The 19,289-nt window shown below is 45.9% G+C and overlaps 1 protein-coding gene across 7 annotated transcripts in view; it reads right to left on the bottom strand.

Moving 5' to 3' along the window:
- Window positions 1-19,289, bottom strand: part of spri (Src homology 2 domain-containing protein sprint) — a 112,626-nt gene that overhangs the window by 10,548 nt on the left and 82,789 nt on the right. For all 7 annotated transcript variants that reach the window (XM_015186254.2, XM_033385526.1, XM_033385527.1 and 4 more), the window contains one exon: window positions 11,074-11,298. In XM_015186254.2, coding sequence (XP_015041740.2) covers window positions 11,074-11,298 — 225 coding nt within the window. The remainder of the gene's footprint in view (window positions 1-11,073; window positions 11,299-19,289) is intronic.

Raw genomic sequence — 19,289 nt, 5'->3', positions numbered from 1 at the left:
AAACGAGTCTCCCAGTCGGGCTTCAGGCGGGCTTTAGGCGGGCTTCAGGCGAGCTTCGGGCGGGCTTTAGGCGGGCTTCAGGCGGGCTTCGGGCGGGCTTTAGGCGGGCTTTAGGCGGGCTTCAGGCGAGCTTCAGACGGGCTTCAGGCGGGCTTCAGGCGGGCTTCAGGCGGGCTTTAAGCGGGCTTAAGGCGGGCTTCGGGCGGGCGTTAGGCGGGCTTCAGGCCGGCTTCAGGCGGGCTTCGGGCGGGCTTCGGGCGGGCTTCAAGTGTGATCGAACATGTTGTATCATGCACAATGTTGGCGCACTGATCGGCTGGCACGAGCCGCAGCCTTCGGCATCTCTGACATCTTCGGCTTCGGCTTGCCATTGAAGAGAAATTAAGACGGAAATGCTTTCGGGGCGAGAGCTTCTCAAGTGCTTTTTCCCCTCTCCTCTCCGCTCCACGCCATCTGCTCGGTTCTGTCTCTCTTTCTCTCTTTGTCTGTCGCCTGGCACTGCATTGTTGTGTTTGCTTTTCAATTTCGCAGTAACGCAGCAACCCCAAAAGCATGCAATTATACGTGTAAGTATACCCCCTCCCCACTCTCCACTCCCCCGGCCACCTCCTCACAGTATTCGTATTATTCTCCTGTATATATGTATTTATGGAAGTATGTATAATTTTTTTTCTCTTCTTGAGATTTCAATAAATGCCAGGGCACACGGGGGTTCGGGGGTTCGGGGGTTGCAGGGGGTGCACCCTGCGGCGTTGTTTATGATTTCTGTGCGAGTGGTGCACAATTTTTCAATAAGCAGTTGAAAGAAGATGATTCTCTGGGATTCCGGTGCCCCCATTACCCAACCCCTACACCTACCCCTACCCCTCCTTCACAATGAATCGAGTGGGGTTCATGGGGGGCTCTAAACATTTGGGGTTGGATTGTTGATTTGATTTAGCTGCAACGTTTTTAAAGCATACTTTTTCGGGTGGCTTTCTGATTCCATTACAGCCACAGGAAGCCAAAGGAAACCAGAGGAAGCCAGAGGAGACAACAGTCCAGTGCCGAGCATTTTATACTGATTTAATAATGCGGTCACAAAGGCACCATCGCTTGAAGGGGAAGCCGTGTCCATCGAGAGTTTGACCATCAGGAAAATGCAATTTATAGAAATCACGAAACAGGCAGACAGACAGACAGACAGAGAGAGAGACAGAGAGAGACAGAGGAACAGAGAAGGAGGCACAAAAATGACCGTAAAAATGCCCTAACAAGATGGGAGACAAACAAAAATGAAAAAAGGAAAGGAAAAATCCAATGGAAAGCAGGAGAAAGCGGCTTCAAGGAAAGTAAAACGTTGGCAGCCAAAGGATAATGCACAAAGGTTGCCCAAGGATACTCGGATTCTAACACAGACACAGGCAGAGACAGGGAGAGAATGAGAGAGCATACAATTGTCAGATACAGTGCGTTTCAGTAAGGTTAAATGATGGGCACGTACTGCTACCATCGCTCCGAGATAGATTCGTCGGCAACCGACCGAAAAGTGCCAAAGAGCATGCCCGAGAATGCAAAAACAAAGTACATGTCGTGTGCATGACGGGGCACATGGATTGCTGTTCGATTCGAGACGGATGATGTAAAAAACCAAGCACATGTCGTGTGCATGACGAGGCCCATGGATTGCAGTTCGATGCGAGACGGAGAACCAAAAAACAAAGCACATGTCATGTGCATGACGAGCCTTATTGCTTCTTCTTGCTGCTGTTGTGCCTGCCTCTCATGAATCTCTTCAGAAGTTCACTGTCCAAAGGCTCAAAATATATTAACTGCGGATAAATTTATTGTACTGTGTTCTCTACAGCGCCTTACAGTTTTCGCAACGCACTGTAGCAGTGCGTATGCAGTGTGGGATTGAGTGTTCGGCATTCATGAATGTGTCTGAGTGCCTGCATTTTATTGGCTCGAATTGACAAATTTCATTTGGTGACCGAACAATAAAAAGGCGTTACGGCATTTGCCCACAGAATACACACCCAATATCTCATTTATAAAGATACATATACAATATGCAGCCGTTTATATTATATGTTAGACGTGCTTAAGTATTTCCATTGGTTTTAGCTGCTCTGAAAGCGACTTCCTTTCCCTCAAGGTGTACAGGTGTACGCCTTTTATGTGCATTCCATTTTGCAGACGCTTCCATGTGAGAGGACTGGCTCTTTTCTTTGCCATTTGTATGCTTTTAGGCATCGTCTGGCGCATAAGAAGGCACAAGGAAGGCCTACAAATGCATCTTTGCACTCTGCAGTTCATTGACTCCTTCAGCCAGCCAGCTCTGGGTCCGCGTCTGGGTCCGGGTCCGGGTCCAGTTCCTGTTCCAGGTCCTGGCGTACATTCCACTTGCACTTTTCCCCATCACCTCGAATGAATGCGGTTTCGGTGACCGCAAAACACACACAGAGCCGACGCCTGGTTTAATTTCCGGCTTGCATTTCAATTTCCATGTCCAAGGGATTTGCACAATTGAGGCAGAGATGCGGCAGCCTATTCGTCCAATAAGTCCAAAAAATACCTGAGACTTCAAGCAGCAACTGATTAGGTAGGTCTTCAATTTATTTACCAACAAATCAGGAGATTTCTAGGCGGAATCGTGTTAGTTTGTATCTAGTTATTTTCATACGTCTATAAATTCTTAAGTAAATCGAAAGAATGGCTTTCGGATCAGAGGGTTTCCGTAGGATTCGTACCATTCGTTGTAGGAATAGGTACGCCCCGAGGGATACTCGTTTCGAGCTGGTTTTGAATTCTAAAAACAGCGAGAAACTGATCGAAAACTTGTTTGATCTTGTTTGATTTTTAAAGAAAATTTAATTAAAATTTAAGTTATAAAACTTTTTAAATCTTTAAATTCTCTTCCAAGATTTTCAGGATTCCAGGATTTCAGGATTTCCAAGATTAATATCAGGGTTCAAAAATAAATGTTAAGAGTTCAAAAAAAAAAAATGCTAAATAAATAAATGTTTTAAATTTTTGTTGTTTTAATTTAAGAATTTATTTCTGTTTGCTGAACTTTAGTTGAAGCTTTTTTTTTTTAGATATTTCCATTTAGCTTTCTCCCACTTTCACTCACTCACTCTCTCTCGCTCTCCCTCCCTCTCTCTCTGCTGCCGTTTAATCATTTATCTCTTTGCATTTATTTTGCATTTAATTGCATGTAAATTATTGTGCAATGGCCAGCACATGCCGCGTAATGTTCGCACCTCACTCCAGCTCTAGGGCGACCCCAACACTTGGAGGATATCCATCTGAGTCGAGACCTCGGCGAGGATTCCCTGCGGCGTTGCAAATCAGACACAACAACAACACACGGAGAGAGAGAGAAACATATCCAAAATAAAAACGATTCGTCGCATTTGCACCCATTTCCGGGATGTTGGACCCATGCCCCCCACCACCCATTCCCCTTAGCAATTGTCACTTGTGGCAGGGTATACGCGATGTGTGGCATTGATACATAAGGGGTGGGGCGCAGGGGCAGGGAGGCAACAACATTTCCGGTTTCCATTTCTCGTCGCGTGCCTTGGGGCCTGCATTTTCCCCAGAAATGTCCGCAGTGTCCTCTCGACCCCTCTCTCTACACGGGAACAGGGACCATCTTCTTGGCCAGAAACACCCCTTTTAGCCCTCTCACACACACAATGCGCAACGTGTCGCAGCTGCTGGCTGTCTGTGTCTGTGTCTGTGCCACTCTGACTCCATTTTTGCCCAGTTTTGTGGTCGAAAGTGCAGCCGCCGTTGCCCTTGCCCTTGCCGCTGCCGTTGCCGTTGCTGGCAACCAGCTGGTTGTCTGGGCCGTGAATCGTTTGTAATCAAGTTTTGGCCCGCAAATAGACTCATTGCGGGCTTGCTGGCTGACTGCCTAGGGTCGCTCAAGCGCCAAGTCTAGTCTATAATCATCAAATCATGCTTCAAACAGTTACTCCTCTATCCTCCATATATATACATATACAGAGTATACACAGCACAGTGCAATGCCGTCTATCAATCAGGGGGCCATCAAAATGCTTGACAACAAATCTTGACAGCATAATGGTCGTCATGGACAGAACGGAACGGAACGGCACGGAACGAAACGAAACGGAAGCCAACTGCAGTCGAGTGGAATCGAGTGAAATGACTTCGGTCTTGGCTGTGGCAAGGGTTGTGGCTGTGGGGTTGTGCGGCTGTGCGGCTGTGCGGCTATGGGGTTGTGCGTGTCTCTCTGTGTAGGGTCTTTTGGGATTTCAAATGCCCAAAGTGCCTGTGGTGGCCAATGGTCTCTGATCCTTTTCGAGTGCACGGATGCCCCATGCGACGGGATTAGCTGATGCTTCAGAGGGAGAGAGATTGGAGTGGTGTAGAGGCCTCGACCCAAGAAGGAGGAAAGAGGAGTGCAGGCCTAAGCCTTGGCAAGTGTGATATCTCTGTCTGATGCAGCCGCTCAGGAAGCGGCTGAGAGTCCATGAGGCATGCTGTCTCTCAATTTATGCATATCTTGGGGTAAAAACAACACTGGAAATACTTACCAGTATTATTGTCCATCTTCTAGATGTTTTTCTGCCCTTGTTGGTCATTCCCTGATTCAATGTTTTTTTCTTTTATTTAAAGACAAGAATATTTGCCTACTTTCTGGGGTCACGGGAGCATTGAAAAACGCAGCAAAGTACCGCCACTGAAACCCAACACGAAGCGTTATAATGGGACCTTCTACTCCCCCACCTCCGAAAGCCCCTTGGGCCCCGGGGGTAACGGCAATAGCCGCCTAATGAGTGTCGGCGGTTTTTGTGGGGCTCGGACACAATAAGGGATGGCCACCAGGCTCAGGCGACGACTGTTTGATACCCTCTGCTACTCTTATAACGAAGGAATAGAGGCATTTCAAATAGATCTGGGGCTAACGACAGGTCTTGTAGTCCATGAATGAAAGCAAATCGAAGCAAAGCCCAAGAGGGAGCGGAAGGGAAATATCTGGCAAGTGCCGAAGACCCTGCACTCGTTTTAGGTCTGGTTCCAGAAACAGTTTGGGATCCTTATGATACTTACACTCAAGATCAAATCGAAGATCTGATGGCCTGGCGGGAGTGCTGGGGGGAGGGGAAATCCCTGTCAGCTTTGGGCATGCCCCCCTTTGTCCAGGGTATTCCAATAGAAACTTGCATAAAATAACGAAATTATGCCCTGGCATGGACCCGGCCATTATCTGGCCATTGGCTGGTCATTAGAAGAGGGGAGAGGGGAGGCGGGCGAAGGAGGAGGTGGGTTCATTGCCATATAATAAAAATCTCATATTTTATTCAAATTGGTAATGCGAGGAGCGTGTCCCCTCGAGGAATGCCCCCAACGCAGCTCCGCGGGATGCATAAAAAACGGAGCAAAAACGAGACAGAGACAAAGACAAAGAGTGGGAGGGAGGCACAGAGGGAGAGAGAGTTGTCAGTTTCTTCTTTCTCATTGAGATTCATTTTTGGGTGTCTTTTGTCTTTGCTTTGCATAGAAAATTGAATTTGGTGTCCAACAACAAGGACGCTTCCTCCGCACTCACTTGGCCATTTTGTGGGGCCTCAAACAGCCATGCCGTGCCCCGCCCCCCACCCCCGCCTTGCAGCTTGCCTCTCCACTAAGCGGCTTTCGTTTCACAGTTCAAGAGTGGACGATGACGGTCGCCATAAGCCGATTTCCCCTGCTGGATGGTGCGTTCCTCTGGCCAGAAACTCGGGGAAAGTGCATTAAACTCATTTGACAAACGGCTGTCAATTATAGATTTCTGTTAATAATTCATTAGCGCAATGTGGCAGTGCCCCCGCTGCTGTCCATTGCGTATACGCCCGGTGGCACACGCAGCATGGCAAGAGAGAGAGAGATAGAGAAAGAGAGGTGGTTTGTGGATGCCATTCCCAGTTCTTAGGAGGAATCCGATCTCTGAAATTAAGTCACAAAAAGTACACAATTTATGACTGCTGGGGCGTGAGACGGAGGCAACACTTATCCCAAAATAGTCGCAAAATAACACTTGTGCCATCCGCAGTAACGATGTATCCTCACTCTCTCTCTCTCTGGGCCCCCTTCCTCATTGTTAGGCTTGGATTTTAGGCATGTCTAGACTGTTCTTTTGAGGTCCTAACAATAGCAGCGACAATCGTATTATCCGCGGCAGAGCGGTACCCCAAAAAAACTGCAACTAAAATACAAATCGATGGCACAACTCGATTACTATCGATATCGATTGCGTTATGGCGGCTGGCGTCATGAGAACAGCTGATTTGCTGACAATATGTTTTATGGACCTATGGAAATGGAACGAAAGAACAAGACTTGAGAGAAAAATCTCTTATCCAATGATTTGTATATATATTTTTGATCTATTCTTTTTGATAATAATATAATTTTGTTGAGACTTTCATAAATGGAGGAACTGAATGTTTCATTCGAATCACAGAATCAAAAACACCTTCGATGCATTACGAAACATTTATTCATAGTTGATTGACATTCAAGTAGGTCTTTAAGCTCTGGAACACTCCCTTCTCTGTATCTGGGGGGGTGGGGGGCGCTGCTAATATCATTTTGGCCACATCGATGCATGGCATGGAGGCTGCGGCATGCCACTCATCCTTTGGCTGTCTGCTGCCCTTATCGTCTCATCAGCTGGCTAACTGACTGACTGTTGTGCCTGTTGTTGATGGGCCATTTGCCCCTGCCCCTGCCCCTGCCCCAGAGGCAGACACGGACACGGACACAGTGCCAGCCACTGCCACCTGGCACCCGCATACCATTGAATCCCATGGAATCCCCATATAGAAATGTTCTCCTTTTTCATCTCCTGATGTGCGCTTGGGTGATAAATAAAAACTGTCTGCGCCTATGTGGCTACTGTCTGTCTCCCCGGTCCCCGTACCCGGTCCCGGGCTCTCCTTTCCCTCGTTTTTTTTTTATTTAACAATGTCTGACTTTTTGCCATGTAAGCTGAGACCTTTTTGGGGTGACATTGAAACACATGCCAAACAGAGGAAATTCCAAAAGCCGCAGCCGCAAAAAAAAAAAAAAGATTCAATTTAACTCGGTTCCGCCTTGCGCTCTCCCTCTCTCTCGCTCTCTCTCTCTCGCTGTGCTTTTGGCCATGTCTATTGGCCATTTAAGCATGTCAATGCGGTGCCCTGCCACTGCAGCTTAACAACTTCATTTGGGCCTCGATACGGAACTCATAAATCAAATGCAGTCAAAGAAGTTCCAAAACGAAACACTACGAAAAATATCAAAACAAAACATTCGATGCAGGATTAAAGGATGTTCTGGTCAAACACTCGTATCGAATATGCAATGAATATGTGAATGAATGCAATGAATGGAGTTGAAAAAGGCTAACCGATAAATCATGCGGAATTTTGAATGCATTGAATACAAGGCAGCAGAAGATCTATTGGATAAGGTTGGGAATCAAGAAACGATTTGGGGCTTATTCGAAACGAGCAACAGATCTCGTAATGCATTTTGGATGGATGCATTTTTCTCCTCTACAAAAAGATTGCGAAGAAGAGAGGAGACACTTCACAGTAAACAAAGCTTCGCGAAAAGCTGATGAAAGCAACCCTGTGTCTTGCGCTTAACAGCACGTTTTGTGCGCTTAACAGCACCCTGTTATTCTTCATTGTTCCGACAAATTACAGGCCTCGCGAAAGCCGATAAATTTGCCTGGTTATCAACTTTTTGGGACCTTAATTCGAAGTCGAGAAAACATATCCCATGAGTCTATAAACAATATATATCGCAAACCGATAGAAAGAACGTGTCTCGACTAAAAGAAGAGAGCAAAAGGGTTATATATCTGGTAAAATACCATTTAAATATATATAATTTGTACTCCTCTAAGGTCTAGTCTGGAATGGGCACTGAAGATGGGCAGATGCATCTTTTGAGGAAATGGAGATCGTGTGGGGCATAACGTGGGGGCAAATACGTGCCATAAGTCCACACGTATCAATGGGATCCATCCTTTACTTTGTTGGGGGATATATGTACAGTCTACGCTTAAATTTGAGCTGATAGAATCGTAAGACAATGCCTGAAACATCGTGCCGAAAGTCATTCCGATAGACCGAGGAGCGCTTCCGCATGACATTGATTGACTTTCAAGAGTTTCGCATCTAATATCTGTGATATCTAAATATCTATTCCGATCCCTGGCTCCAATACTGGCACCTTCCGGCGAGTATTCAATGCTTCATCGTTTACTGTACAGGTGGCATCCCCCACCGGACGGACCTCGCAGTAATCACCACAGACATCTAATGATTGCCCCAGCTGTTGACCCAGCCCGGCCCCCACTCGCTCCATTTACACATCTCCTGCCGGACATCGATTGGGTCCATCAGCCAGAGAGAGGGAGAGAGTGTGTTCCAGGGCTCGACATTTGCTGCTAATTACATTCTGTGGTCGGCATAACAAATCCCGCTGCCAGATGGAACAGAAAAAGTGTTTTACGTGGGGCCATGGCCGGTGAATGGAGATGGAAATGCGAAGCATACGCACATGTGACCAAGCCTCCTGCTCGACCGCCCCCCGCCCCCCTCAGCATTTATGATTGATGGGAGAGTCTATTGGAAAAAAAGCAGGGGAAAAATCTGTTCAGCTTTCAGGTTCGATTTCGATGAGGGGAAACGGAAGGCGGAAGGCTGGACACAACAAGTAATTAAAATACCAGGCAGGCAAATGTTTCAGGTTACGCGCTGGGCTCAGCAGGCCAGGCAGTGCGGAGGAGGAGGGGGCGACACTGCAAGAAATTCCGAGTATTCCTAGAAAAATGATGGACATGCACAAAAATCGAGTATTTCGGAATTATTCTGGTATTTCCAGTCATTCGTTTGGTATTTATGTAGATATGGCATTCCATTCCATTGCATTCCAATTTGAGGACTCTTTTCTCTGTTTGTTTGTTCCGTTTCCAAGCGTTTCTATTTGGTTATTTCATACTGCGTTTCATTCTTCTTGTTTCAAATTCAAAACAAAATCTTATGTTCCTCCACAAAGCACCTACATTTTTCTCTCTCTGTAGCAGCAGTGGTTCCATTCGGTTCGGCTTGGTTTTGTTCTGTCCAGCGTTCGATTCAGTCGTAGTTCCAAGCATATTGATTGATTTTTAATTACAAACATTTACACATAAAAAGAGTAACCCTCGGTATCGTTGGGGCCACTGGTGGGGAGAGATTCAATCGTTCAATCGTTCAATGGGGGGTCTCCCGTTTCCCCGTCTCTACTTCAATTTCAATTAAATGGCTTTTTATTAAACGCATAAACAAATGAAAATAGGCGGGCGAGGAGCACTGGGCCACATGGCTGCTGTGTGTCCAGCATCCTTAATGGGGATTTAAAGGAGCTTTCAGACGCGTTCGCCGTATAATTGCCAACGTCGACGTCGACGCATGCAATTAGCAACAATGCAAGAGGCAGAGCAAGAAACAGAGCCAGAGCCAGATATAGAGAGAGAGAGAGAGATGGAGTTCAAGGGAGATGCAAAGAGCGGCACAACAGACAGATTTGTCCGAGGGGGAAACGCACTGAAAGAGCAGCCAGCAAAATGCAAAAGTTGGCGAAAAACTTTGTGTCTCCCATACACCGCCCCCCAGCCCCACCCCCACACAATAGGATCAAAGGGAAGAAAGAGTAACGAGGAAGTTGCATTGCAATCAATGAGCCATTGTTACGACGCGTTCGACAATTGAAAATTGCAGAAACCGGTACGAAAAAAAAGGGAATACGAGCCAGATTTCCATTGAAACGAGTGGCGCGCGTGCCATTTGCCATTTTGTCGTTGTTGTTGTTGTTCCCGTCTGATGTACCCTGGCAGGACGAAGACGAAGGCATGCCAGCACTTGATGAAGCGACGCCGTACGGCGCGTAATCTGTTACTTGTTCCATTCCACTGTTCCAAAATGGCCAACACACCATCTTTTATCTTATTTTCCTGCATGGAAATATACGTTTCTTTCTTTCATTCCCATCTGTTTTTCGTTTCGTTTCCATTGTTCCCGTGGTTGCTATTCGATCAAGCGTTTATCGATTAGTTTTTGGGGTATTATAAGGCATCTTTTCTATTAACAATGAACGGCATGGAATGCCTCTGGGACCCACAAAGGGACAAAGCCAGAGTTTGAGGCTCAGGCTGAGGGCTGGCCAGGCTTTTGAGAAATGGAGAATGTTGGTACCTTAATGAGTTTTACCCCAAACTGCTTAAACACGTGATAATTGCTGGCTCAGTCTCTCTCTCTGAGGCTCTCTGCCTGTGTCCACCTTATTGAATCTGTACAATTTGTTGGACATTCCCCCCAACAGGCATTACCTGCTCCAGCCATCAGCCGTCCCCGATGCACACACACACACATTTTGTAATTTCAATTGTCTATGCAAAAGAGCTTTGAATCGCAAAATGGTCAGTCCATGGCCACGGACGTGGACCCAGCTCCTCGTTCAGTCCTGTCTCCTGGCTGACCAATCCTTGGCTTGGCTTGGCTTGCCTTTTGTCTCTTGTCGCCTTTTGTGGCTCCCAGCTCTATTGTCTGCCATTGGCTGCTCGACTCAGATAAATTTCAATGAATTTTGCAAGCGAAGCAGAGCCGTGATTCCAGTCCAGACCGGGTTCTCCCTGGACCCTGCACCCTGCACCCTGCACCCCTGGCTCTTGGCTACACATTTCTTTGTTTATCTTTATACATTTACAATTAAAAGGGCTTCGCATTGTTGTCCCTGTCGCAATATTAATGAATCTTCCCGCTCTGCCTTGTCCACAGAGCCGTGTATCAGGGCAGGACTCGTTAATTGATTGCAATTTGTTTATGTAAATTCCATCCAACGAATGAATGAATGAATCTGTTTTTTGTGTCTGTTGTCCCTCTACCACCTCCCACCTCCCCCGGGTGTCATTGTTGTGCAAATTTCCGTGTATGCGGTCACACACTCCCCAGGACCAGCAGAAATTGCGTTTGTCCGCAAATTGTCTCATTAAGCTAAATCAATAAATTAATAATTATCGCATTGGGCGCGTATTCGGACACTCACCCCTTCCTCCTTGCCCTGCAGCAGATGAACGGCACCGGAGCGCTGGAGGTCCGGCAGGAACCACATGGGATGGGTGAGAAGCAGTCGCTCCGTCTGCTCCAGATCGCAGGGCGGCGAATTGTCGCTGGAATCGCGACTGGTCTCCTCGTCGCGCTCATCCTCGCTGGAGGTCTCGCCCTCGGCCAGGATGCCGCCCTCGGAGCTGGACACCAGAGATGTGCGTGACTGTAAGCGATAGAGAAAAGGATATAGATTAGATCGTAGAGAGTTTCCATTGGGGTTCAGAAACAGGTTCAATAGCACCAATCAGCACTTTCGGATGAGCGGAATATTCGTTATTTGTCACCCAAGTTCCTCTATTTATCGATATGTGCAACTATCGTTTGGTATTGAATAAAGGGCGATCGTTTTTTACTTCTGGAAAACCAAAGAACCTTCTCACATGTTAAGGACCTCCTTCCATCCAATCGCAACTGTTAAAAGCCTTGCTTTAAGCACATTTTTAGGGCTCAGGGAACTGAAATGAAGTTCCTCCAAGCAGCTGGCTGCAATCCAGGGACAGCACTTTTGCCAACACTTGACACATTGCCATTGGCCATATTTTGTAACATCCTCCATCCGTCATGCACACACTCACATTACACCATGCCTCCACATTCATTTTGAGTGCGATTCCATGTCAGAACATCAAAAATTGTTACGGGACGCAGCTTTAAATGCGGCAAAGGCCTAGGGCCAGGTCCTGCCAGCCTACCGAAACTTGTAGCAAGAGAAGGAGCGGCAGCAGCAGTAGCCGCAGGCCGGGACGACAGCAAACAAGGCGGAAAACAGAGTCGAAGCGACTATAAGATACCCCTTCCTTGGATCACAGTCTTGGAATGAAATGCCATCTCTAAGGCCTTCGTAGGTGTGTACTCCCCGCCCCATAACGGGGTACACGGTGGGTAGAAGGGCACAGAAAAATTCTGCTGCTGTAGAAGAGGCATCCACAAAGCAGCAGCAGTGGCAGCAGCAGTGGCAGTGGCATAGGCGTTTTTAATTGAAAATTGCCGTGGGCTGGCTTTGAAGTTATCTCTCTCTCTCTCTCTTGTGGAGTGAAGTGTGTGGCACAGCAGTCATATCGTAGCATACTTTTGTGCCGCATCAAAAGTGCAGACTGCGAGTGGAGTGGGAGTGGCGGTGGCAGTGGCAGGGGAGTGTGTTGTGGCACCCTCTGTGTCATGCCATGATGATGTTTGCAGAGCGTTAGCGATGCCAAAAATTGATGCCAAGGCAAATGCCTGTGCAAATGAAAATTATTCGAAAATAAATACCACACAAGTCGGAGAGGGAGGCAGGGCGAAACGAGATGCCCAACGAGAGCCTGTATCTGTCAGATAAATGGTTAATGTTGGAATGGTCTCGGTGTGTGGCAATCCACTCGCTTATGTGACATTTTTACAGCGAATTTCTGCCTGAGGAAAATACCAATATTTTCTTGTATTGGTAGCCGATCTTCAAAACATAAAACATACGTATTTTATGGCACATTTGAAGTGCTGCTGAGATGGATTTTTGGAAAAGCCTAAGCACGGGACAAGCGGGCCAGAGGGGCCCAGAAATGTTGGTCCGATTTCAGTGAAATAATATAATTTGATGGATTTTTTTTTTTTTTTGGTATTTTAACCCAAAAATTATTGATACTTTTTTTTTAAATTGAATTCTACAATTCTAATTATTATATTATTTTTGCGGATGAACTTTTATCGTAAAACATTTTTCTTATAAAAAAATATATATAAATAAGAAAAATATATATGTACATATATAAAAAAATGTATATAAATAATAAAATATATAAATAAATATATATAAATAAATATATATAAATAAAAATATATAAATAAATATATATAAATAAGAAAAATATGTATATACAAATTTAGTATATTAATAGCTTTAATAAAATTTAATGCAATATGTTTAACTTAATTTAAGAATTAAATAAATCCTCTGTATAGATAGATAGATACATATATGCAGATAGAGAGATAGATTAGATGCAGGTAGATGCGGATAGATTATATGCAGACAAGATAATATGGAAATGATATGTTTTATTGGGTTTTTTTTATGGGTTCCTTATATATAAATTTAGGCAGATCCCATCATGGCTTTATTCATAAAAAATGTACTATTTTTTGTGGCCTCATGAAGGCCCTGCAGGGCTGGGCTGGGCTGGGCAGGGCATGGCAGTGCGTTGGTTGAAACTCAAGTGCCTGTCGAGGGGCTGTGGCAAAAAGTCAAGTGGCTCGCTCGTTACCACCGCAACAGCGTCAACACCCACCCTCCCCCGCGGGTTCATAAGAAATAAAAAACAAAAAATAAGGCGGCAAAAAAAGGGTCACTAATTGAGTTATTTCTGGCCCAGTGTCAGATTGGGTTGCCTGACTCACCTTTTCCGATGATACGATACAACATCTACATCTACATCTATCTAGATTGAGGGATGGGTTACGTCCACGGCCACTGGAGGGGGGGAGGGGGGCGTGTGTAAATTTGATTTACGGTGCCGGCAGCGATATTTAATTTTTGATGTCATTTATTAAGCAAAAGCAAAGGAGCGCTTGGACGGCAGAGTGAAGTGGAGTGGAGATCAAGTTGCACGGGTTTCGGTTACATTCGCAGCTGTCTGGGTCCCTTTTCTGACGCATTAATCATACGCAGAGTTGACACAACGACAGGAAATGAAACCAAGAAGCTGCTGCCACACAGAGAAAGAGAGACCCCAGACAGCCCAGACAGAAGTCGTCTCAAGACAAAACGCAATGAAATGGAAATGTAAATGCAAAATGTTCGCCTGTTTATTTGCCAACCATTTAAATGCGAGAGAAGACCCCAGCAGACAGCAGATGATGGAGACATGGGGCAGGGCAGGACAGCGCAAAAAAAAAAGGGAAAATTGCGCAAATCCCTTGAAGAAATGTTTGAAATTTTTCAAAGCTCACAGCGGGGTTTCGGGTTCGGGTTCGGGTCTGGGCAATGTTGCGAAATTATGCTTAAATCAAAAATCACAGCAGCGGCAAAAGAAAGCGCGCACTGCAGGAGGCAGCAGGCAGGAGCACAACCCTTGAGCGTGTCCTGGGACCGGGAGGGCTGTGTGTGTGTGTGAGGTAAATGCTGCGCATATTTTATACCCTGCATTAGGTCCTAAGTATTGCTTATTACATCGGTGCGGTGCGGTCCCTTTTTTGGCTGCCGTTGCCCCCCACCCCCACCCAAAGGCAGAGGGTCGTCTCGAGTGGAGGGCCCCAAAAACCCCCCACTAGCGACTGCGATAGAAACTGTTTGGCATCGTTGTTCAGTGCTCTGTGCTTTGGCAGACGTTCAAAAGTCATTAATTTGATGGTTTATCCAGTAGTTAATTCTCAAAGTCATGTGCAAATTGGCAACCGAACCCGACCGAGGGGCGCTGCTGCATTCCCTTCAAACTTGATATCTATTTCCGGCTCTTAAAACGATTCTTATTAAGTTGGGATTAGTTCTGCGCTCACTCCCAAGAGCCACCCCCAAAGAAACCTTAAAAAAAATCAACTTCTGAGTAGCTGGGCTGCATTTTTGAGTGCCACAGATGAGGGTTGCTGTGTTGCCTGGTGTCCTCATGTGTGGGGGGAGGTGGGGGTTTTGCCTTTTGCGACTTTAAATTTGGCGCAACAATGGACAGCCACTCCTGGCCCAGACCCAGGGCCAACACTTTCACGGCCAAGGACCGGCAGCAGCGGAAGCAGCCACGAGACTGCAGACTGCAGACAGTAGACAGACGAAGAAAGTATTTTCGGCTTCCGTTCTGGCAGCTGTTGAAAGTTCCAGTCCCAGTCCCAGTCCCAGTCTCAAGACCTTTCCACCTTTCCGCTAAAAATATTGGCAAACAATTGTCTGGCTCTGGCTCTGGCTCTGACTCTGAGTCTGGCTCTGTCGATGTCTGGGTTGTCTCGATTCCTGCCAATATTGGTGGAAATACTTTTGGCCAAAATTCAATGGCAATATAAAAATTCCCAGCCTGTCCCTGTTCACACATTGCATCCTGCAAGGACTCCTTTCGTTGCCAGCTCCTGGCATTTAATAAATTACACAAGAAACCAGGAAAAACGCGGAGCAGGGGAGCTGGGGAGCAACTATTTATTCGCTGCCGCCCAAAAGCAGGCAATGACAATTTGTCAAATGCGACAAACAACAAAACTACTGCTTCTGCCACGAAATGAGGCAAGAAGAAGGCCAAGAAAGATGTTAGTCGCCCTCTTTTTTCGTTGGCGATGCTTTAAATTAGAATTAATTCCTATTAGATCTTGCATTTATTGTTGTCAGGAGTTCAACAATGATACAAGACTCTGCAAGCAGGCGCTGGCTGTGGCCTCAAACTAGATTTGACTTCTGGGAGCACAAGTGTCGAAGGAAAACAGGTGGAAAAAGGGTTTCTAAATACAGCAAAGGGTACGGAACAGCAGAGTGGAAGATGAAGGGGAAACCTATCTACTTGTATCTCTATCTTGCACTTGTATCTCTATCCACCGCATAGCAGATACTCCACTGCCAGTCGTCGGTTCGTACTGGCCTTTCTTAATTGCAGATCGAATAAATATAGTTGATTTATTGACACAATTACAAGGGATATTTAGCTTTTGGTTTGTTTTATAAAGAATTTTTTCAAGCCAACCTCCAATGGACGGATTTTGTGGCTGCCATTTCCCAAGATCTACTGAGATCTCCTTCTGTAGAGTGCAGGGAATTCGCATTCAGGCACAATCTGGAGGACCCTAGCGCTACCAGAAGTCGATAAAGGCTGAGAAAAGTCTTGGAAAGCCTGTCTTTGGCTCACACTTTGGATTGGGTTCCAGTTCCAGTTCCAGTCCAAATATAATGTTTGATCTGTGCTTCCAGAGCTCCAAGCTTCAGAGGAGGAAACGCATCAAAAGTTCTTTGGACACGCCACTCAGGACTAAAGTGAAAGATCCTTCGGCAAATGGCAAACTTCCGAAACAATTTAATCAAACAGTGGAGTTCATTTGTATATGAAAGGGTAGCTAATGTGTCTTTAAATCACTCGCACATAAAGAAATAATTTAAAGGAAAAAAGGACAGAGAGAGGGAGAGAGAGAGAGAGAGAGAGAGACGGGGAGAGGGTGTGCCATAGCCAGAGCTTTCAAGGGCATCAATTTTGAAAGGGATTTGTATTCCTCCGCCTGTCACAAAACAGCCACGTTTCCTGTTTCCGCCTGATCCGCCAGATAACGGGTCATATGAGCAGCAGCCACGCCCCCCACAGTCGTCGTGTGTCACGGGGTGCGAACAGGATGAGGGATCAAAGTCCCTGCTGCATAAAGCATCTCTTATCGATGACATCCAGGGGCCAGGGTCCAGGGTCCAGGATCCAAGCGTGAAATTAATTTCATAAAAATCACAAACACACGCCCACACACAGCTTCCGCCTACACTGTGCAACAAATTGCATAATTATTTTGTGGCCTTTGTCGGCTCGTTGGATATTAGTGCACAAAAATAAATTGAATACATAAATTGGGAATTTTTAAATTAAGGTGGTCCATGGAATTCTCCTGATTAAACGACCCTCCCAATGATCTCTGGAGGGTGTTCCATTGTTTTTAAGATACTTCAAAAGCTGCCCTGATTTAGGCATAGATTTTAATGAAATTAAATCAACAAATCAAACTAAAATGTCCGCCGTGAAACAGGCACACATTTCCATATGATTTGTGCTTGTTTTTTTCCTCAAAACTAAAAACTTAAAGCCTATAATTAAATTAATAATTATAAATTATAATTAAATAATAAATTACAATTAAATTAAATTAAAATCTACCAAAATTTAATACACTTTTGTAATACCATTTTTTATTTGGTTATAATTTTATTCTAAAAGAAATATGATTAAAAACTAAAAAAATACAAAAATGTAATAGAAAGAATTCAAAATTGAATCACATTAAAATATAGCCCCAGGGTTCCCTGAAATCGATATTAGATTCCTTGGCCACGAGTATCCCCTCTGGCCTATCTTTTCAACTGAAAAACTGTCGAAAAACCCATTTGGTCCCCTTCTACAGGGCCAATGGGTTCCCTTTATGAGGCCCTGTCCCGCTGTGCTGCTGCTTTTTCTGGTATTTAGGACCTTCCTTCACTTGAGTCCAATCGGAGTGATCCCCTTTCGGTGTTGGACTTCGACTTCTGTGTAGACCCCATAGAACTGAGGGGTATGTATCGCCAGTGGGGCCCAGAGGCAGGCAGGCAGGCAGCCTTCCTTGCTGTTAGTTTGACGAAAGGTGAGCCCTGCACGTGTCCTGCTCTCTTTCTATATATATCCATCCAAGAGCATATCTATATATCTATCCATCTCTCTAGCGATGTGTGCATGCGGGCAAATTGCACTCGAGACTGAATTATTGCCCGACGCAGCGCCGCAACAAAACGTGCAACAGCGCGACAGGATGGTACAGAGGAGAGCAGAGCAGAGCAGAGCAGGGCAGACCAGAGGACGGGAGTCCCTGTGCAACATCCGTGGAAATAAAAGATAAATAGCAGCCACGTAAAATGTTGTTGAATGTTTTAAAAAACCATAAAAACCACAGAGAATTACATTTAATGGCAGCAACAGCAGTGGCAGGGCCAGTGGCAGTGGCAGCACAGCGGGACTGTGCCTCAAAAACGGGGAACAAATGTGGGGCCCAACCGCAATGGCAACAACAGAGAGTCCTGGGACCCACAGACAGACGGAAGGACAGATGGAGGAGAGACAGAGAGTCCTCTGTCTGTGCCGACTGTGACGGTGACATCCTCCTATTCCAAAATATTGCGAGGCGAGTGGCGAGTGGTAAGAGGCGAGTGGCGAGAGGCGAGTGGGGACAGGCGAGTGGGGAGAGGCGAGTGGGGAGAGACGAGTGGCGAGTGGCAGGAGTCGAGTAGTGTGTGCAGAAAACAGTTACAGCTGTCAGCACATGCTGATTCTAACGGTTCTACGACGCCGCTCCCCTCCGTTATGAGAGCGAGACGAATGGGCTAATTGAAGCGCCATGTTGTCGATTTGATGCCCAGCGCCTGTGCCAGTGCAGCCGCCGCACTATGAATGCATAATTAACGGGAAGCCAAAGCCTCCGGCCTACCCACCTCCCCGCTCTTCGCCACCCCGCGAAGACGAATGGAAATTCGGCAACGTTGCACCCAAAATGCAACCAAAAAGGTGCACTGAGAGATTCCCACTCGAAACATGGAACAAGTAAGACAAATATAGTGAAGGAACGAATTGACATGGAACAGAGAAATGTAAATCTTGGCATGGGGAATGGACTGGAACCAATAATAATCAATATTTTATGGGTGGAATCAATGGAAGTGGAACATGAAATGTCAAGGATAGAATATTAGAGGAAAAGGAACATTAGGAGTGAAACATAAACAACTAAAACTTAACCTTGCAGAAGCAAAGGCTGGGAATGGAGTGCAACCATTGATAATGAAGATTGTTTGGTTGGAACCAATGGAAATGGAACAAAAGAAAACTGATCAATGCTCTATGGGAGATAAACTTGGAGAGCGGAGAACAATAGAATGGGAACAGTTAAAACTTAACCTTGGAAAACAGAATGCGGGATATGGAATTGGAATTGGATCATTGGATACAGATAATAAATAATAATAACGATGAGGGACTCAAAATGTATGCCCGATACTCAGTCAGTATGGCTCCTCTCCGCCAGAGGGCGCATACATTGGAACGGGGAATTTTGGCAATGGAACGTTACCATTTACCATCAGAAATGCATACAAATCTGGCTTTAAATCAGTAGAAGAATAGGAATTCACTGCAATGTCTCAAAGATCCTGCGATTGCCATGGCACATCCCTGCCAGGCCTCCCCCACATTTGATGGCACGATTCATGATCTAATCGTTGTTGGGATGGCAGGCCGTTTGCCACTTGTTTCGCTCAGTGTGCGGTTTTAGTGCATAATTAACAAGTGAAAATGGCCAACAGTGCAATTGCAATGTCCCAAAACGGACAAATGGCAAATGCAATAAACATTCAGCTCAAGTAATAAGCCGGCACATAAAATATGCCATTAAATGCCCGATGGCCAGCAGTCCAGAGACCCAAGACGACGAAAGACGGAGGCGGCGACGGCGACGGACAAGAGTCCAGTGGGAGACTGGGAGTAAGGACACAGG

Source organism: Drosophila pseudoobscura, chromosome X, assembly GCF_009870125.1.
Source record: "Drosophila pseudoobscura strain MV-25-SWS-2005 chromosome X, UCI_Dpse_MV25, whole genome shotgun sequence".
In the NCBI taxonomy this organism is placed as follows: Eukaryota; Metazoa; Arthropoda; class Insecta; order Diptera; family Drosophilidae; genus Drosophila; species Drosophila pseudoobscura.
This window is presented reverse-complemented; position numbering and strand designations above follow the sequence as displayed.